Here is a 22763-nt window from a genome sequence, read left to right on the forward strand (position 1 = left end):
TAAACTGCAAACACATGACACTTCTTTCAAATGTCGACATAATAGCTCCACCTCATTCTCTCTGAACCTAAGCCGACTATGAAAAAGAAAGGCTTTACAAATGGTGGTAAAAGTTTAGCAGAAAAAGTCCACTTAATATTCCCCTCCCAAGCGAACGCACAAAGACAGCCATCGAAAATGATTTACAAGCCTTTTGTGAAGAACACACATAAACATGCGTTTGTTTGGAGGGCAAGCATGCCTCTCTACAGACTTATCTGGTGCGTGCTTACAAAAGCCAGACAAAAAACCCATGACTCATGCAAACAATTACTGTGAAGGATGCTGCCCTCTTTAATTCTAACTTAAGTGCATCGTTTCAAAAAAAAAGGTTGCGGAGGAGGAAAATTACAGTCCTCTCTTGAAATATCAGTGGAGTGCTTAAGTGCAGGGGATGGACGAGGATGAAAGGCAGTGAGGGAGTGAGTGGCAGCAATGTGTGTGTGGACTCACCACATGGTCCTTTATGCTGCATCTGTATCTGTTTCTGAAGGGCGCATCCCATGGCCTTCATTTGACATGAGTTGCTGTAAGTGTGCCCATCGCTGCCGCAAACAGGGTCTTGGTCCTGCGAACACGCATCTGAGCATTCGCACACAGGCTCGCTGTTCTTCACCACGCACACGGCTCCAAACTCACAGGTCTTCTGCAGGCAAGGGCTCTCCAGGTTAAGATCTGCCCCAAAAAGCAGAGAAACAAGTTATCATTCAACTAAGAGGAAGAAGGGAAAGACAAGGAGGAGGGGGAAAGAGTAAAAGCAGCTAAATCCAGATGTCACTCCACTTGTCAGTGCTTAATCTGGATTCTGTACACACTCCGTTTGACTATTAAGGGAGTGACAACCAGATCCTACGGTTAAACTGTCAGCATCCATGTTTCTCATTTACACCCATGAGACACCAAAATGTTGCTATGATTATCTCTATATCAAACATTTCAGGATGCGGAGTGACTCTAGTTTTCATTTCACATATGGTACAATAACTTAATGGATTCGCTTCTGCATTTAAATGAGGTGTTCACACCTATAACCACTGCAGTGTGTATGTGACATAAGATTCCTCGATTACACCTGAGGGACACCAAAATATTGCCATGATTATCTTTATATCAAACATTGCAGGATCTGGTGTGACTTTGAGTATACCGTTCACACACGATCCAATAGCTTAATCAATTTGCTCCTGAATTTATAAGCTGTTTTCACACCCATAACAACTGGATTGTGTATATGACCTATGATTTAGTAGAAATATTTATAAATTTTTTTATTTGAAAAATTCTACCAATAATGCCTGATGGTCTGATAAAATGTTATACGAACCGCTTGCTAAACAGATACACATTCTGCACAGTGGAGCTGTAAACATGCAGCCTATTAGAGCATCCAATCAGAACAAGTACTAGCATCTCATTTCATGCATCACTAACCAAGACTCCCCCAACTACGGACAGATTTTTATTTTTTATTTTAAATAGACAGACAAATGAAACACAAAGCATCATCCTAGAAAAGGGAGTGCTCTAGTAAATAATTGAGAGTGCTGAGCTACCGCACAGATATGAAATATGAACATGAAAGAGAGTAGCTGGGACTCTCAGCGGTGCCACAGTAGTTCCACAGTAAGTTCATTAACTGCTGCAGTTAGCAGACAGAGGGCCAAGGGACAGTGGGACTGAGCACAAGCCCCGTTTCTGATGTGAACAGAGGGAAAGAGAACAAGGAGAATGAGAAAGAAGAAGTGGGTCAGCAGTGAACCAGCACAGCTCACCATCCTCTAGAGGAGAACCTTTTGTCACCAAATAAGGCCTCATTTCGCCCAATCAGGAGGAAGTTTTATAAAAACAGGTTAAAAAAAATGCACAGAGGATGGAGGAGGTTTCTGGGGGAGATTCTGTAAAAAGGAATTACCCTCATTTCATTCCAAACATGACGGTCTTTCTCCAGTAGAAAATAAAAGGAGATGTTAAGCAGAATGTTCGCACTGCTCTTTTCCACACAATAGAGTTTGATAACTTATATTGTATGGAAAAGAACAATGTGAAAATCCTGCCTAAAATCATTTTTTTGTGTTGTACATAAAGCCATACAGATTTGGCATGGCATGGCATGAGCGTGAGTAAATGTTGCACAATTAAAAATTTTTAGATGAGCATTTTTTTTTAATAAACAAATAAACAATGTTTTGCACATTTGTATGCTTGGGCTTCATAGTGGAGAGTTGAGAAAGGCTAGAGGAGCAAACGTGATGTGTTTGCACTTTGAGATTAAAGACATGTCAAAATAAAGGCCAGCCCTTCAGGCTCACTCAGTATTGTGTGAGAAGTAAAATGACAGGGTGACGGCAAATGTTTGCAGGTGCATTCTGGTCGGTGTATGAGAGTGTGTATGTAGAAGATTGCGTGTTTTTGTCTGGTTGTTTGTGATTGTGTCTTTGGACATGTGTGTTCATATAAATGGGAAACCCTCCATCTTCAGTGTTTGTTTTAGGAATGTATATGTGTGTGTGTGTGTGTACGCGCCCCCTACCTGTGCTGCATACGGTGCTTTCACCGCAGTAATTTATTCCAGGATTAGATGCTATCATTCCTAAATAATATTACACTCAGATACATTTAATATCGCACACAAACAGCTATCATAACGCTTTCAGATAAATCAAATACGTCCCGCTCCATAAAAATAACATTCTTTTCTAATATGATAGGAACAAATATGGACAAAGTAATGAAAAAAAAAATTAATGTCATTTTGAGCTACAAGGGGGAAGAGAGACGATTCGTTCCAAAACAGTGAGTTGCTTACAGAGGCAACATTTTCAAGCAGGCTAGTTAGGGTGTTTAGTTTTGTGGGGAAAGTAATTTTTCTGGAAAAAAATCTGAATGTGATTTAAAACATTTATTTTTATTTTTATATATCAACAATCAAATATATTTTATATCAATTTGACAATAATAATAATAGCAATAAGGTTATTGTTATATAATGATACTAATAATAATTCTTGTTTTTTATTACTGAATACAAATATTAAAACAAAAGAAAGATTACTATTGAAATAATTCTCTGTAAAATAACAAATCGAGTGTTTAAAATATTTGATTTTATAGTACAACTGTAAAATTACAATGCTAAAATTTACCGCTGTTTTCATTTCTTCATTTTGTTTTTTTATTTTTCAAACATTAAACCCTCAAGCTTTATTTTGGAGGAAAATAGCAGGGAGCTTCTCTTTTATGGACAACAGCTGGTTTATAAACATTTCTCATTACAAGTTTAGGAATATGTTGGGTTCTCAAATGGATGTGAAAGTTGTTCTAAAAGACAACTTGGCTATGCTACCTTGTAAGACACCTAGTTTCAGTCAAATTCAAAAGAAGACCAATCCTAGAATGCACTGCAATGAGCTAAGTGAAATTCAAGATTGGGGATGAAGCGGGAGAAACGTTGATAAACTTAAATTTCGTTCAATACTGAAAAATATTGATAAAACATTTTCAATCTATTTTCTCAATATTTATGAGCTCTAAGCATTTTTACGCTTAGTGTATCATTGTAAGCTTAGCAGCATGCTAGCATTAAACCCTACACTGTAAAAACTAAAGGAGCCTCAAATATCCTGTCGGATACTCAAGGAACTTCAAAATGTAATTTAAGTGCCTCAAAGCTCTTTCTCCTATAGTAGGGTTACTGGAGGAGCATTGACATTCTTTGAGGTTCTTGCTGGAACTTATGGGATCCTTTAAGCACTTTGTATTTAGTTCAGAGGTTCTGGAGTCACCTTTTCATTACCATGAGACCTCGAAGTGCTTTGGGGGAAAATAGAGGAACTTGAATGCGATAAAAGGGTTATTGGAAGATCTTTTAACATTTAAGTGGTTCCTGGAAGATCTCTTATGTTAAAGCCAGCATCTGGAGGAACCCAATGGTTCTATGAGGCCAAAATGAGAATATTATCCTATTATTATTATTATAGGCTACTTAAGTTTGATTCAGTATAGCCTACATACCCAGGTGAAAAAAGACGTACTATTAAAAATGTACTTGAGTGTGTTTTTAGTAGGCCTACAATACAAATATACTTTAATGCATTTTTAATACATTTAACAGTAGCCTACGTCTTTTTCACCTGGGTAGCTTACATTTATTTAGTATCTATAGGCCCATTTTGTTGATTAATTTAAACCTTAAACAACAACACTAAATTATAATAATATTAATAAGAAGAATTCATTAATTATTATTGAATAAATAATAGTAATAAAATAATAATTTTTACCTACTTCTTCATAAATTATTATTTGAAGAAGAAGAACTAGGAAGAGAAAAGTTTTATTCTGTCACGAAACTGCTGCTATTCCTCTGCTGTCGTGCTTCAGTGATCCTCGCGCTGCTCGCGCGCAACAAAGCTCAGCTGATCGACGTCATTGGGTAACGGCTCCGTCCTCTCATCAAAGCTTCCGCCGTTTGATCGGCTCTCCGTTACAAGGTTTGTAAACTCGCCAAATAAATATAAATACAGAGTCTACTCACTATATATTCAAACACACATATATATAAACTAAATTGATTATACATTACTACTTTTTTACAGTGTTTACCACTCGTTTATTGCACAGTATCTGGTATGAAGGTTTTAGCCGCGATGCTAACTACGTTGATCTAACGTAAGTTAATGAACAAATGGAAATTATTGTCTTAGATTGATTTAGTCATTCAATTCAACATATTCTGTAAAACTGTGTCTTCAAATTGCTGAGATAGCCTAACTAATGTAGCTGATTCCTGCTGTCGTCATTGGCGTTTGTTATGAATAACAAAAGCAGGTTAATATAGTTTGGTCTGTTTTTGTTTAGCCTAACTTTACTTACTACATGTGCCCTCATTCTCTTAAATACCATTTTAAAGCCATTTACTGGTCAATAAATATTATGTTGTGAATAATCAGCTTTGTTCTTTTGTTTCCCCAGAACAACCAGTACATTTCTAAAATAATCTTAACATTTCAGAGGCAACATTGAATTACAGTAAGTTACCTATACACCACATGCAAGTACCTTATTACTATGAACTTTCTCTGTGTGAAATTGTATTGTTTGACTGTGTACTTTTTTAATAAGTTATTCTCTGAAAATCTTCCCTCATGCTCTCAAATCTCATTCATGTTACTCAGAAAAATAATATCACAGGTTTGGAGCTAATAATGCTATGCATTTTTTATAGGCTATAAGTTACCTTAATCATATGCATTTGAATATAAGACATTTGAACCCTGAGTTATAACTTAAAGTTTAGTCTTTTTCGACAAAAAAAAAGGAAAAAGCTATTATATGACTTCAGAAGACTTACAACACAACCCATAACACATGAGTTGTGAACTCATTGACTATTTTTAGGATCTTTTCTGGGACATTTTTGGAGCTTAACCATTTTTACATAAATTGTTGCATTGAATTGAACTAGACAAGTGTACATAAGAATAGTTTGAATGAATTACAAAAAAATGTATGCTTGTGTTTCATGCAGTGATATTGAATGGTGACGGGTTGCATTATGCCTGAGATCTGCTTTCGGGTTCCACAGACAGAAAGTCAAACAGGTTTGGAACGTCACAAGGCTGAGGAAATTATTTAATAACTTTAATAACCTTACTAACAGTAAATTTTGTATTTTGCAGGGATCTCGGTAAGCTGAAATACAAGTTTGATCAAGAATAAAAATCCTCCTGTAGACCTGAAAATCACTGAAGTGCCTGGACCATTCACCAGAAAAGAGGAAAAGCAAACAGAAAGTGAAGCTGATGCACCTTTTCACTTTTCTAACTCGTTAAGTACCTCACGTGTCCCTTGTGAAAATTTTATAATTGATTGCATTTTATGTTGCAGCGAGTAAAGGTGCATCACATTTGTGAATTTCGTGAAATTACACAGGCAAAAAGACAAAATTGCAGATCGTGTGGATTCTTATTGAAATGACTGAATTCACCAGTGAACATTCACAGAACAACAGATCATTTTACTGCACCTTAACTCTGTTAAAATGGAAAATGTTTTCTGCTTGTTGTGACATAAGGAATACTGTTTCCGGGTCGAAACCTCTACTTCTACTTTCTCTATTTTGTTTCTAGATATTGAGAATACTCAACAACCATTTATGGGAACTGTTGATTCAAGTCACACATTTAAGCTTTTCAAAAGGCATAGTGTTCATTTCAGTCTCCAGTCTCACGGCATCCCAGACTTCAATATTTTATGATTCAAAATAGCTGAATAACTAACCATCTGAGATTTCGGAATAGAGATAAAGGTTAGGATCCTAATTTTCAGGAATATTACAGCACAATGAGTGCATATTAGCACTGTTTGTTGTTTGTTTTTGGCATCTGATAGAGCTTTTGGACTTGGAAACAGTGACGTCAGACTTAACAAGCGGACTGAAACACATGTTTTAAAATTAAGTGAAGATGGACATTTTTAATTAGTCAAAATTGTAATTTTTTACATTGATTTATTACATGGAACATGTGTTTTTCATGCATTTTGATGAGATGTCTTTTCTTGTGTAGCCTATTGTATACACATGGTTGATTATTCATGTTACTTATGTATTATACAATTTTTTTGTGTGTGTGTATTCATTGATATTAATCTATTACTAGCTTTTTTTTTCAAGTGCATGGAAGTGTATGTATTAAAATGGATCTAAAATATGTAATAAACAATTCTTATTTTGTATTTGGTTCAGTTTGTTATAGAAGTTATATTATAATAGAAGTTAATGGTGGTAACCATAGTAACAACATGAAATTAATTTAATACAAATAAAATAAAATTGAAATTTGGTTCCTGGAGGCACCCACAGTGGTTCCACACAGTGCCTTATATAAGAGTTCCTCAGGAAACCTGTGTGGTTCCTCAGAGAACCGCCCCTTTTTAAAGGGTGCCTAGAGGATCTACAGACGGTTCCGCCGGTGTGGCAAAGTGAAGAACCCCAAAAGGTTCCTCCAGGCACCTTTTATTTTTACAGTGTACTTAAATTGTGTGTAGTGCTATTGTTGTAGTGCACACAAATAGGTTACAACGAGATTCCATGGTGGTTAGCATGCTGTCTTAAGTTAGAAGGCAGCTGATCAGACAGAAGGTAGCTCACTAGGTTTAGCAATAGCAAACAGAGCTAAAGATTTAACCTGTGGCTTAAATGTTACTAGCAGGAGTGAGACCCCCAGACAGTCTCGAGGCTTTTAACGTAAACTCTTCTCTAACCTCTTCCTGGCGCCCACCTATAATCCCACCCCACATCTGAAGGCAGCAACCAAGGAGAAGTGCATATCAGACACATGAAGCACAGCATGGATCAAAAGACCTTGATTAGTACGCCAAAGCACGTTCTTCATGACAGAAATCGAGCGGTGCCGCACACACACCTCTGTTAAACCCAGGCGTGTACCCACTGTAACTGCTCAGTCGAGCCAATGAAAATAAAACCAGAAGTGGGAAGTAAGCGGGTTACCTTCCCGACCACTGTGTTCCTGTGCCAATCTAAAAGTGTCGTACAGTAGAAGCTCCTCTAAGAGAACGTTTCCGGCTATTGATTTCTCTGCTGAGAACGAGAGCTTAAAATACGGCTTGAACTGGCACGTAACTGTGTAAACAGTGGATCGGTGCCTAATTTCGCAGGCCTTAAAAGCGGGCTTTTCCTCCAGATTTCTTCTCTCAGCGCCTCTCCATCTGTGCCTTCTAAACACCCAGCTGGAAGACGACGAGATCAGGCCTATCAGTAAAGCCCTCATGGCCTTCAAAATGCTTCATTGACCCGTTTCCAAAGGCACGGATCCTAAAACCCGAACCACAGCCTTCGATAATGCTTTGTCCCAAGCCACCCTTTGTTTCCTTATAAAGATGAAAGAATAGCTCTCCCTTATAAAAAAATAAAAATAAAATACGAAAAAGAAGATATGGAAAGAAACGTTCGCTCGTCCAGTTTCTCATTTAAATTTTTTCGTCTCTAGGGGATGGGGGGGGGGGGGGGGGAAATCTTGCAGATTTAATAAGTCAAGGAAGAGAAAGTTCTAGAAATAATGGTAAAGTACATGCAGCCAAGATTACATACTTGGTATAATAAAAAAAATTAAAAAAACTTCTAGCAGCCTGGCTTTGGTTATTGAGATGGCTTGCATATTCTCTCAGTAAAAAATGAGCCCTTTTTTGGAGCCTCTTTGAAATAGTGGGCTGCCATCCCCGAGGCCTGTGCTGCAGTGCCAGTCTTCAAGGACTCCAGCTGTAAGCTGGATGACAGCCATATGCTTCGACGGGACTGCCACTGGGACGCGATGCTCATAGAAACGGGAGCATTTGAAGTTTTTTCAGAGGTTAACGCATGTAAAAGAAAGGAAAGCTGCGTAAGTGAAAAAGAAAGCGCCGCTGTAAAATGGCGAAGTGCGTTAATTAGGAGCTAGCGAGAGAGTGTATGTGGAAAAACAGGCCTAATAAGGTGTGAAGAAATAGCAGGTCTCGGAAGAGCCGAGTAATTGCCGTGATCAGGTCTGAGAATCTCCGCACACCTCCGACCCTGGCGGTTCTGTGAGCTGTTATATAATATGTGTGATGTGGCTCCGCCTCTTGCTCTACATTCACACCACAATTTGTATCATATTATACATTCATTCTCGTAGCGTTTAATTACTATTGCCACTGAAACACAATGTTAAGGACTATTAGCACAGGCTTCTCCTCTTGTGACAGCTTCCCTTCATGCTTTATCCTGACACGTCGCCCACCCAAGGCACACACCCACTCACAATCTCACAATCCGTTACATGCTATTTAAAGAGCAGGTCTCTTGAGCCCAAGTAGATTTCTTTAACTTGGTTTGCAGTGCTTTCAGAGCGCAGACAGTCAGCCAACACACACTTCAGGGGGGCCGGTAAGCTTAGTTAGTGAGTTTAGCACAGTGTGAACGCAGAGAATTATTCCTACGATCTGCTGTATGTATGCTCATGCATATGGAGATCTCCATCCCTCGTATTGGGATTACAGGGTGTGCGAGAATCGTGATACGAACGGTCGCATGAGCGTCTCCTACATCTCTCCGCTCCATCGCATCCTGCCAATATGAGAGGAGTTTGTGAGTTTCGGCAAGCTGTGCGTGTCTCACTTCTTGTGCGTCTGCATATCAGAGCAACGACTTCCCCCGCCACGTCCCCCTCTGTTCAGTCTTTCTGTCTTTCGTTCCCTACCTTCCCCTTCAGCTTGAGGGGAAACATTTATGAGTGTGTAGGAGAAGGTGCAAGGAAGAGGGAGAGAAGAAAATATTAGCATGACACAAGCAGAAATCCCCCTAGAGGCGGTGTTTGGTTTCTGAAGGAGTACTTATCACCAAACAAAGGCTTCAAGGGCATAGAAACTTTCTTTCTCCCCACGCATTAAGAATTTAACCAAGGAACTAATTCTGTTGCTCTCCCAGCACCGCAAGGGAGGAAACGGATGAGGTGAGACACCGTGAAACTGGACAAGAAAGACGAGCAAGAGAGAGGGGAACAAGAAACAAAGATAGAGAAGGGAGGACAAAATAAACAAAGCTTATGCTCACTATCTCATGTTGGACACATTGAAAACAGACAGGCTGTTTTCAATGTGTCCAATATGAGATAGTGAGCATAAGCTTTGTTTATTTTGTTTACTTTGTTTATTTTGGCAAAATTCTGATGATAGGAATTGGCTTTCAATTTATGAGTGTGAATTTGAATTGAATCACAGAAGATTTTGAATTGAAACTTGAATTGGCAATAAGTGAAATTTACTTAATTGCAATTCAAAGGAATTCAACAAACAAATTATAAATTTTCACTATAATAGCTAATAATTGAATAATTCTGAACATAACAAATATATAATTATGACTAATTTTTTTTTTTTATGATTTATAACTTCATCTAATTATAATTAGATTTTTAAATAATATTTATATTGAAAACTAAATCTGGGGTAAATTAGGGAATTGTTAGAGATTACGTGCTCTTTCACCATGGCCCATAGAATTCAGATTAAAAAATATTGAAAAATATTTATTCCATAAAATTGTATATATATATATATATATATATATATATATATATATATATATATATATACACACACACACACAATTTAAATATTAACAATAATCATATACATTTATGTGTATTTATTATGTATGTATGTGGTAAATGCCATTTTATAATGTATATAAATAATATAATTTTATATAATATATAAAAAAATCTTTACAATTTCATTTAATTTCGATTCTACTCCTTTAAATTCAAATGATCATTGTGCACCCAGTTTGCTACCTCAATTCAAATTCAGGAATTGAACTGGAATTTTGAAGTCATTCATAATTCAGTTATGAATGGTACATGAGGCTGAAAACTCAGTGCAGAGCAAGAGGGATCCATGGATCCCTTCAGCAGAAGGGCGTCACACAGGCAGACGTTAAGACAAGCATTGCACATAGCTCTCTGAACAGACAAGAAAGAGACGCAGAGGAGGAGGAGGGAATGGGGGAAACGAGGGGGAAGGCAGACGTGTATTACAGAAGCATGCTCTACAAAGAGCCTCCTAACAAACACACACATAACAGAAACCAACAAGGGCTTTCCAACTTACAACAGCGACCCAGATACAACCCTTCCTCACACAGCGAGGTGCAAAGGTTCATGCTAATTATAATCACATCACCCTGGCTCTTCAATCTACTCTTCTAATTGGATTCATTACGCACATCTCACTAGGCCCTCCAAAGTTCAATGGGTGCTTAACTTGTTATTGTTTCTTTTCTCGAAAATGTAAAAAAAAAAGTTTGTGCCGTTTCAGCAAGAGATACTAATCAAATAAATATGCAAATGATAAATATTAATCAGAGCGCATTGTCACCTGGGGCATCGATTCCGAAGCACCTCTTTTCACGGAGCTCTTGCTCAATGACATTGTCAGTAAGTCTGAGCCCATTGTTAGTCTTTATGAGTTACTGCTATGGGAACAGAGAGACAGACAGGGAGAGACAGAAAGCTGAAGGTCTGTTCACTTCACACAAGCTATGAAACATCCTCCGGACTATAATGACAGGTGTGTATTTAGGTCAGCTTCATTTGCAGGATCCATCTTGCTCTGCCTAGAGAAACAGGCTGCTTTCTTTCCTTATCATTAGGAGTCCATTACGACCGCCACACCCATCGAGTTATGGATTTCTGAAATTACATTGGATGGAGCTGAGCCATGATAATGCACTAAGATCATCATTCAAGGACTCACAGACTTCAGTCAGAGTAGACACTGTATTTAATTTGAAGTAAATGAAAATGATGCTGTGAGGAACAGAAATAGCCTGGTAAATATATTGTGCTGCTATGTACCTGCATGGGTGGCGATCGTTCAACCACCAAAACCTTGAAAACGTATTCCCAGAAGACAATCAATCAATCAATCAATCAATCAATCAATCAATCAATCAATCTATCTATCTATCTATCTATCTATCTATCTATCTATCTATCTATCTATCTATCTATCTATCTATCTATCTATCTATCTATCTATCTATCTATCTATCTATCTATCTATCTATCTATCTATCTATCTATCTATCTATCTATCTATCTATCTATCTGAGCCCAGGCTCAGACACAAGACTTTAAAGCTGGGCAAAATAAATAAATACAATCTTGCTTTTTGTGTATATAGATTTTCCCCCAGTCATTGATTTGACAAAACAAAATGTTGCAAATTCAAAATGTTTCATGCAACAATTAAATTAAGGTTTTTAAAAGTAATCTAGCTAAAGTTATGCAAAGCATAATTATATCATTCTCATTGATATGTTCCCCATTCAACAATATATTTTCTTTTTTTTCTTTTTTTGCATGAAAAATGCCAAATGGAGACTTTTAGTCATCTAATGACATGCTCTACATGAACTTAATGACAAAATAAAAAGCTTTTAATTTTTACTTTTTTCCCCCCCACATTGGCAGCACAAACCCTGCAAACATATTATGAATACTCAATATAATCGTCCATCCCTATCTCTTTCATTCTGTCACTCCTCAAATCTTTTTGACACAGGTGTTTTTAGACTCATCTGCTGTCTCTCACACATCCAAACAGCAGACAGAAAAACCCACACTGACATTCATAGGACCTGAACTCTGTACACAGCACAATGTTTTAATGCTCCATCAAGAGAATACAGATAGACTTTCAGATGAGGAAACAGCCTGTTCTTGTGTATCTTCAGTCCTTAGTACTAAATCTTTCTACTTTCACAGTGTTTTCTGTTTTCCTTATGAGCTGCAGTCTCTTGTTGACCTTTCTTAGCACTACACATTTCTTTGATTTTAGAGCGAATCGTGTCTCTTGACGAGCGCTGCTGACACAGTGACCCAGCTCTGCTTGTCTCCAAAGACAACGGGAAGCAGATGAAACCATGTCAGACACTGGAAAAAGTACTGACATGCTCAGCGATTGAACCGACTCATGTACAAACAGGGTGTCTCTGCTATTGATTAGCGTATGAAATGAGGTCCATTAGATGTTTCCCACTGAGGGAAAGGTGAGCTTTGTCACGCCTGAGTGTCTTCTAGAGGACCAAAAGGCACTTTAGTAAACATAGACTTCACTTGGGCCCTGTCTATATATGAAGGAGGTCTATAATACCTAGAGGAAGCTAGCTGTTAGCGTTCCTATTTATGCGACTATCTTGACAACATACACCAGAGCTTACGGGAAAATGCTAACCTGCAAAACCTAGTCTGTATGTATATTAACAAAAAGAGAGGAAACTTAACTAAGAGTGTGAGAGAGGAGACAAAGAAGGTGACAAAAGCAAAACAAGACGACGAAGCAAAGCAACCTTTTTTCTGCATTTACACATCAAACTGAGAGCAGGTGTCCAAAGACTTTTGCTCATCAATGCTCCATATCTTCCTCAGCATGAAAGGCAGTCAGCCTGGCTCAGGTCTGCCACAAAGCTTTTGATGTTTAATTAATGTTCTGTTTGCGGAATATGCAAATGTAAATAAATGTATTTAAAAAAAAAACATACTGTAACTTGCCACCAGTGAAAGCCTGAAAGGACCAAAACATTTACTTTGTCGGAAATAATGAAATAAAGCCAAAGACATGAGCACTACTCCGCTTTACATGTTAATTTATGCATCTTTTCGCTGAAGACTGGAAAACAATCCTAATGAGTCAGAGAGGCTGATAGTGAGAAAAGGAAAAAGAAGAGAGAAGGGCGGAAAAAGGAAAGATGCATCAAGCACTATAGTTGCAACATACAGTATGTGCTGCCAGGGAGGAAGACACATATAGCATTCAGAATAAATTAGAGGGATATTTCTGTCCCGTTAAAATGTGTTGAGAGTCTGATCCCAGCCAAAACAGCCCCGGATACACTTCCCATAATTAACACACTGTCCAGATCCTGTTTTTTTTCAAATCAAGCCTTTCTGTAATAACTGCGGCAGTCATTTTGAGGTCTTTAATGTAGGCTATTTTATCTGTACTTGCATAGTATGGACTAAAGTACATATGGTACAGGTCAAAAAAAAAAAAAAAAACGTAACTAGTAAAATGGTTATTAATTCTCTGAGAAATAATTATCATGCACGGATTTTTTGCCTGCATATTCGGACATCCATACTGCTTATCGAATACCATATAGTAGGGAAGTACGCACTATGATGTGCCACACAAGTATGCAAACGCTTCAAGCAAAGCAAGCTCGATTTCATACATTCTTCTTCTATGGCGAGATTTATTTTCTATACTCACGGTGGAGCAACAATATGAAGATAATCTTGCTGAGTAACTTCCCAGCAAGCAATTTTGTGTTTTAAAAAAATCTAATAGCAGTCCAAACACAGCTCTTATGTCTAGGCTAAAACAAGGCTAAATTTGGGCACTCAGTGAAAATTTAATAGACATCTAAGACAACCAAAGCCCAAGAATAGACGCACAGAACATGTCAAAGAAATGAAACCAAACACCTTGTAATCACTGTTGACTTTGCTTACATGATGGAATATCATACATCTCGCAAGTTATTTTGATAAAAATGACATGTAACCAATTCAAGGTTATTTTGGCTAGAAGTGGGTTACTCATAGCCGGACTATATCGGGTCTATAGTCAACCCAGACGGTGAAATGATGGCTATTGCTTGCTGGGTTAGATCTTATTAAGATTTTTACTACTTTTCGTTTCCATTTTTGAGTAGCAGCATTATGGTTTGTTGCTGCCACAGTAATGCAATGATGTACTTTAAGTAAGGGACTGCACACTTCCACATTTTGACAGATCATTTGCATCTGCGTACTTGCGTAGATTCTGTTTCTGTCCTTAGGTGTAGCAGGGGAACTAACATAGCTCCTAAAAATGGGGCTACATGCATGCATCCATGCGGGGCAACAACAGGGTCAGACGTTTTGGGAAAAGATTCATCCAGACAAACACAGCGCTCAGAAGAAAGAGAAGAGCTCCATGACCTCACTTCCCCTTTACATAGCGCAATGAGGACTAGAGCTGCAGCGAGGGCCACTCCAACCATCCTCCCTCACGCAAACAAACACAAAAAGAGACAGACGAAGAGATACAGGTAGAAAGTAGACATCAAACCAGCCCTTTGAGGGCCCCCTGAAGGAGACCCATGGGTCAGAATCCCAACAAGAATGGTCAGAGGTTGAACTCTTCCCAGCTCGCAATGAGAGGTGTGTCCGGCGGCGGGCCTGAGCAGACGTCACATAGACAAAGACAGACAGAGAGACAACACTGGAACAGAAAAAACACGGTTTAAAAACAGCCAAAAAAGGACAAAGGGGGGAAATGACAAGACATTTGAACATTGAACGACTGGTGTGGACGACTGGCACTGGAGGGGTGAGGAGTGAGGACATGAATGAAACATGAAGTCAGTGTTTCATGTGTCATCAGAGCTGATGGCAGAATGAGAACGTCATGGCAATGAAAGAGAATGAGCACCTTCCACAAGAGTTTCCCAGCAGGACATAACCAATAACAAGCAGACATACAATGCTAATTAAACAATAGCGTTTTTCGCTAACATAAAATTACAAGAACGCACGGCAAAGCATCGGTATGGAACAATTCCCCTCACTCACCACATGGCCCTTCCTGTTTGATGGGAATGTCTGTCTTGGTCCGGCACTCTTCAAGCCTCCTCTCGCAGTCATTGTGGTACGTCTTGCCGTCCTTTCCGCACAGGGGCTTGTACGTGCCGTCGCATTGTATGGGGTCGCAGGAACACTGGAACTCTCCGTTTTCCAGCAAACACTTGGCGTTGAACTTACAATCGTTGGGGCAGCTCCCTGGAGACCAGATACACACGTATACATGCGTCAACAACGTGAAGAATGGCGGTAACCGTCTTGGTGCTAATCAACACTGACTGCAGGCATCTCTCTTTCTCCCTCGCTCAATCAGACATCGGATATTGACTTACTCAGGGGGTTTTGAATTAATTACCGTGTCTGATTATTTAATCAATTATCTAATTCCATTCAGATTGATTTGAGGTGTTTTTTTTTCCCACTCAAAGTTGTGTTAAGCTGTCACAGACAGGCCATGGCGGTGTGTAATTACGGCAGCCTTTCATCTGTTTGAGTAAATTAAGAGACCTATTATGTTATTGTACAATCTGAGCTTGATTTATGTTTGATTGCATTATCCAACCTATCTTAAGGATGTGACATACATGCTGATGAGAGTGGGCTCATAGGAAGCTATAGGAATAGGAGTGGAATCTTATGAACTTTTTTTTTTTCATGTGATTATACTCCACATGAAACAGCGTTGCCAGGTGCTGGTGTTGTAAAATATCTATACCCTAACAGAAACCTATGCCCTTTAGAAGTTGTTTGTTAATGTCTGGTCCAAAATGTAGCATGTTATCACATATCATTCTAACTAACGAAAATAGCCTTTCTTAACCAGTTGGCAATGTGTTAAGCTAGTAGGCTAAGCTGTTAGCTAACTAGGAAAGACATGACCAGATTAAACATTTCTCTTTCTTTGTTTTCATTTAGCAAACTAACAGCTTAGCTTACAAGCATACTACATAGTATAGTTAAAAAGGCTTTATGATTGATATTGAGGCTGAAGATCACATTCACACCCAACAGATCCCAGAGTTAATGCTTCTTTTTCAAACAAAAGCATGATTAACATAAATCATTATGAAAATGTGATTCATGTACTGACTATGTGGATCCCAAACACATGCTAGCATGCAAGTCGCTTATCTTACAAAGTAAGACATTTATCGGAGACAACTGCCCCTGTCTCTTCTTGAGTTACACTGGCACACAAACAATTGCTCTGTACTAGGACAACAGTGGCCCACAAATAACACCACTATCGCTCACGGCGCAAACACAGTTCAGACACGGACACACACATACACACTAAACCACTGTTCATGCACTATCACAGGTGAACACACACTCTCTCTGCGCTTGCCACAGGGCTTCAGAGCGAAGCAGGGACGATCTTTTCATCACCCGTGAAGATACAGTCTTGCCACAATACACCTGCCAGAGCCCGACAGGCAAATTGGATTTGTGGAGATTGGTATCGTGTAGGCATGACAGTACTGCTAACCTGACTTAATTTGTCCAGAGCCTCCTCACCGCAGCCATGACAAAATAAATCAAATGCAGCCGTGGGGCTCCTTTATCAGACACGAGCATGAGCTCCTGGGAGCCGACGACATCTCCGTTCTGGGAGGAACTCACCTTTCTCCTTGCAGCTGCCTAAATAGACCTTCTTGAGCTCCAGATTGCTCTGCAGGGCCGTCCGCTCCATCTGACACTCGCTATTGTAGGTGCGGCCATCACTGGCGCAGATGGGCGTAGTGTCGGGCAGGCAGGACTCAGCTGGGGAGAAGGTAAACTGCTTGTAGGTTTTTGGGTTCACCCGACAGGCCACACTCACGCTATTCAGAGTGTCACTGCAAGGATCTGAGGATGAAAGTAAAAAATAAATTTAAAAAACCTGAGTTAGACCAAGAATAAAAATAGGATCAGCTTGTATTATGATACATTGTATTATATATGTATCAAACGTGAGATGGTAATGATTTCATTGTCTTTTGTTGATATAATGCAGATCATCAGATTTGTTAGCTGGCTAAACAAATATACCAATGCTAAAAATAAAGCATGATCAAGCATTAAGGAAGGGGTACTAGACTTTGTTCTCTATTGACCTTATTCACAGCAGCGCAATCTTTGATTTTTAATGGAAATGAAAGTGAGGCTGAGGGACAGACATGCATCTCTTCAATGGGCTGTACTGTTATTTAATGTGTTTTTGGATTGTTCTGCTCATGAAACACTGGAAAAATATCTTTCCAAGAAATTTCAGTTGACAAAAAACTCCCGACAATATAAGCTGTGGAAAATTGTAAGTAATCTATGAGCTTTATACAGCTTTTTACAGTGGATGCCATTGGAAACACGGCAAGTCTATCCCTCACAGCCTCACTTTCATACCTGTCATGGCGCTGCGCTGAATAAGGTCTGTTAACTGTGTCCAAAGTTGCGTAACTGTTAAGAGTATTTACTGCATTTGATGACAAATTTCTTAACCATTCGTAAAGTACTTTCTATACATATTATAAAGATGTCAATTTTTTTTCTAGGATTTCTTGGTCATCACATTCAAACCAGATGGAAACAAACACATTTCTTTTGCCATATTGTTCATTGAACCATTGCAAAACTTCATGAAAAAAAAAAAAAAATGAAACAAAGAATGGTAATAACGGGGAGAAAAGTGTGAAGTGAGCCAAACTCGAACATTCATCGCCCACATGAACTTATTTAGAATGTTACAAAAGATTTCTGTTTCAAATAAATTCTTTTGAACTTTCTATTCATCAAATAATCCTGAAAATTTTTTTTCATGACTTTCACAAAATATTAAGGAGCACAAGTATTTTCAAAATTGATGATAATAATTACTGAAGGATGATGTGACAATGAAGACTGTAGTTATGTCTGCAGAAAATTTAGCTTTTCCATCAGAGGAATGGTTTTTTATTTAAAAATATATTCAAATAAAAAATTTATTTTAATTTGTAATAATATTACTTTTGATCAAATAAGGTGACCATAACAGAAATCAAAAATCTTAACAACCCCAAACTTTTGAACGGCAGTGTGCATATCATTTTCCTGAAGATCTTACTTAACTTATTTGATTGGACTTAAACTCATTATGACAGCACACCTTTAGGACCAGATTTTCTGATATCTGTACACATGCTCTATCTACACACCACAGATCTGACAATGGCATTTTTTTGGACGAGAATGTTCTTTTTCAAAGCATCGTCTAGGCACCATTGATGGAGCTGTTGTCAGTGGAATGTCATTTATTGAGAAGAAATAGTGAAATGTGAAAAGATAAGAGTGACAGCTGATGGGACGGGAGTGATGAGTGTGTGGGTGTTGATAGGTCTTTGTGGCTGAAGGGGGCTCCAGGCCCTGGCCCTGCATGGCAAGATCATAATTGTAATAGAAATGCCATGATGGTTATTGAAATAAGTGTGACAGTTTCGCCAGCCTCCACACTTTTCAGAAACAAGACAACACAAAGGACTTATCAGCCGGTGTTGTTCTAAGACAATGCCGAGCCGCGAGCAAGTCATACAATCGTGGGAGAGAAAGAAGCGCGGAGACAGAGAGAAAAAAGGACGAGAGAGACAGATACAAAAAGGACAGAGGAAATTAGACACGAAAGACAAAACACATAAACAAAACAAAGATCTAGAGGAGAGGAAGAAACACAGGCAAATAAAGAGAACAAGAAAATAAGCGGGAAATGAAGGCAAAGCCACAGAGATAGAGAGACATCATGAAAGCAAATAACACACAGATGGACACATACACTCTAGGGATATATGAAACGACATAATGAACTACACTTAAAGGTTTTTTATTAGCATCTATGGTTCCACGAAGAGCCTTTAATATTCATGGGAACTTTCCATTGCACAAGGTTCTTTAGTGGAAAAAAGTTATTTAGACTTGTTATCGACAACAAGGAAATAAATGGTTCTTTTAAGAACCATCCACCGAAAGGTTCTTTGACACTGCTGAGAAGAATCCCCTTTTGGAACCTTTATTTTAAGAGTGTAGCCAGTGGATTGTCTGAACAAAGCCGACAGATTACACTATAAATTGATAAGTCTGGTAGCAACCCATCATAAATGCACACAAATCAAACTCAATATTTCTTAGGCTCTGAATTAAAAACAAAGACACATGCATTGGACATAAAATATCAGGGAGAGAGGCGTGCTGAAGGAAGTGTTGATGCCATGCAGGTCAGGGACTGGTGTATACCAACACAATAATAGGACGGCTCTCAAGGGAGGGTAGTGTTAAGCTCAACCAAAAGGGTCCAGCACAATGCGGGCAGCAACTCCAACAACATCTCGCCACGCAAGCCAGCCATTACCACTGGAGAAACCATTAGCTCCCATTAAGAGAGGCTGGCTGGAGCCAGCATTCAGTACATCGCTGCCTAACAGTGCCATGCAGGGGTGTCTGTAATTAGCCAGACACACTGAGCCCCGCTCCAGCAGGAAGTGTGTGTGAGGCCGCTCCATTAGTCCTGCCCCTGTATCTGTGTGCCTGACGGTTGCTGGCCAAGACCTTAATGCATGTGTTGGAGGAACAGTAGCTGTAACCACGGTTTACAGGGATGAATGTGTATACAGAGCCAGCCAAAAATGCCTCTAAGTGTGCTTTGAAATAACCGTGGCCCATGTCCTGCTGTACAATTGATTGTGGGTTTGTTTGTTTTGTTCCTCTATTCTCTGTGAACATTTAAAAAAAAAATCTTAATCATATTTTTGACTTTTTTTTTCTAGAAAAATATCCTTAAAACAAGATACATTTACTTAAATGTTACTCAAAATTAATCTTGTCAAGAAGCCATAATTATCTCATATTTAGAATGTTTACATGTTTTCCTGAAACAAAAAGTAAAAAAAAAATATTATTATTATTGCTTCTCCAGTAAATTCCTCCTCTTTTAAGGATGTTTACTTATAATAATTTTTTTAACACAATAAGTAAAACATGACATAACTTTCACATATAAGTGTCAAATGTTTAAAATAATACCAAAGTCAATGGGGTGTCCCTCAGTGATAAAAATAACATTTGTATGTGTTGGCTGTTTTTGCATGATAGAATCAGAGAGTCAGTAACCGCAAGGATGGTGTCTCTAAGTTAGATTTAGAGTTGCTCTCTGTCCTCCTTGGTGCTTTGTACTCCCATGGGGATTAAACTGAAAGACACTCTCCACTGAGAAACATACTCCACACTTCCTCAGGGACCCGAGGCATTCATCCAGCCCTGCCGCCCAGAGAGCCATCATTTACAAAAGGTGAATTCCCTCTCAGTCTGTCTGTCTCGCTTTGCCGCAGGATACACCACAATGTCACACAGACAAGACTCAAGATAGAAATAAATAGAAATAAAATAATATATATATATATATATATATATATATATATATATATATATAACAAAAAGCATCTTCTTAACTGGTATTTTTTCTGTAAACATCCATAAAACACTTCATAAACCTCTCTAATATTTCTTAGATTTGTGCATTGCAAACTATTCCAATGCCAATGAAGTAAATGTACTTAAAGACGAAAACTCTCTGAAAATTTATAGGTAAATTGATATTTCTTTAACTGACAAAACAACAATACAAATTAAGAAATATATATATATATATATATATTTTTTTTTTTGCACTTCAGACTCTCTAAAGAAAAGAGCCTGATGATCATCTAACCACGCTGCATTCTACACAAGATAAAACCACCATGTCTGGTAAAAAACAAACAAAAAAACAGCAAGGTTAAATAAGAGGGAGTGTTTGATCTTCGATAAGCAATAAGGAAACAAAGGATCCCTAAAAACTGAAGATGCCTAATGATCTGAGAGTGCAGCGTAAAGAGGTCCAAAAACACTAGAACACATATAGGGAGACATAACGCAGGACTTAACCTCTGTAATTCATGAGTACAGACGAATAAAAGAAATCATAATGAAACTCTGAAATGTCAGAGAGGGGTGGGATAAGCTGAAAAAAGAAACTGACAGCTAGTCAGACAGTGTGGAAGAGAAATGTCATTAGGCAGTCCAGGGTGGGAAGAGGGCTTTTCATGAACGGCACTCTGTCCCCATGACTCAAACTCTCCACTAACATGAAACAGTGAGGATTTAATCAAAGAAGAGCTCAAGAATCCAGACAGCTAGCATGGCGAGGTGTGACGTGCCGGGAGCTTTCAGCGGAATAATTGATCTGTTGAGTTTTTAACTCAAAATTCATCCACAACACTCTATAACAAGCATTCAAAATCTAACATCACACTGGGGTAATGCAATAGAAGTAATGTGCTACATAATCACAGAACTTCTTTCAACTACTATAACAAGAAATGCATTACTTGTTAACTTAACTTAATGTAATGTAATGCAAATAATTTATTTAATACCATAATATCAAAGTTTCTTAAATGAGGGGCTTTGCAACTTTTTCAAATCTTTTTTTTGGGAATATGGAATAAAATGTTACGTCCCATACATACATACACACATATTGTATACAAATAAACAAAAACAAACACACACTGAATTTAACATGGTTGTATATATATATATATGCTTTTATGCTTTAGGAAGGCAGTTCCTTGTATTTTAAAACCAACACTGTCTTGCATTCTACAAGCAGCCAAACCAACTTGCGATCATTTTGAAGAAAGCTGCAATGTTAGAATGGTAAGACTGGTAACATGTGACAATGACAGTAAATGCAATGCTACTGACTATTTAAAGGCTTCACAGACTCACCACAGCGGCCTTGGTGATGCACACGGATGTTCTTCTGGGTGGCGCAGGCTTTCATGTTGAGCTCACATTCGCTTTGGTAGTCCAGGCCATCGCTGCCACACACCATGTGCTTAGGGACGTTCTCACAACTCAGAGGACACATGCACTTGGCGGACAGACCGTCTGATGACTGGATGCAGGTGCTGCCAAAGCTACAGGTCACCTCACTGCACGGGTCCTTCGAGGCTGAAAAACAACAGATAGAGAAAATGCCTACATAAAATTTGATGCCATAATAGTGTGTTGCTATGTGGTTGCTTGCTGGTCAAAAGAGTCCATCATCCTTAAGTTTTATACAATACGCTGATACCTATTTCATACATCCAGTACACATGAATCAGGATGTGTTATGCGCCCAAAATGTTATATTTAATGTTGAGTATTAGCAAGCAGTGCTTATTTCATGATGCACTTTTGGTTGTGTTCGAGTAATTGGCTAGCTTATGTTCATACTATAAGGTCTGTTTAAGGTGGGAGTTCAAGAGTGAGCTCCAAACATCAACGCTATTACTGAGATAAAATTGGGTTAAAATAAGGAACGGCCTCCCAGCACCTCCACGCGGCTCAGACGTGCCCCGTGCCGATACAGATGGCAGAGTGAAGTGGCTTAACCAGGGCTGAAGAACAGCTCAGTACCCCAGACTTGAATATTTGGACACAGCTGGGTGAGTGTACAAACAAGTCACTCCAATTCACCACGGACCATTTCAAGCAAGCTTTGCATTCACAAAACATTCTCAATTGCTA

The 22763-nt window shown here is 38.6% G+C and overlaps 1 protein-coding gene and 1 long non-coding RNA gene across 7 annotated transcripts in view; one reads left to right on the forward strand and one right to left on the reverse strand.

Annotated features, from left to right (window-relative positions):
• agrn (agrin) overlaps positions 1-22763 on the reverse strand; it is a 245664-nt gene that overhangs the window by 64354 nt on the left and 158547 nt on the right. For all 5 annotated transcript variants that reach the window (XM_082145329.1, XM_082145328.1, XM_082145332.1 and 2 more), the window contains 4 exons: positions 21978-22202; positions 16830-17054; positions 15198-15404; positions 493-714 (listed from right to left, as the gene is read on the reverse strand). In XM_082145329.1, coding sequence (XP_082001455.1) covers positions 493-714; positions 15198-15404; positions 16830-17054; positions 21978-22202 — 879 coding nt within the window. The remainder of the gene's footprint in view (positions 1-492; positions 715-15197; positions 15405-16829; positions 17055-21977; positions 22203-22763) is intronic.
• Positions 4460-7067, forward strand: LOC309480750. 2 transcript variants are annotated; one of them, XR_014199773.1, is made up of 5 exons: positions 4460-4529; positions 4635-4707; positions 5011-5067; positions 5567-5639; positions 5718-7067. It is a non-coding gene; the product is annotated as an uncharacterized lncRNA (long non-coding RNA). The 2 variants fall into 2 exon arrangements; XR_014199774.1 differs by having other exon boundaries at positions 4476-4707.

The sequence above is a fragment of the Leuciscus leuciscus genome, assembly GCF_965113295.1.
Source record: "Leuciscus leuciscus genome assembly, chromosome: 18".
Taxonomy (NCBI): Eukaryota; Metazoa; Chordata; class Actinopteri; order Cypriniformes; family Leuciscidae; genus Leuciscus; species Leuciscus leuciscus.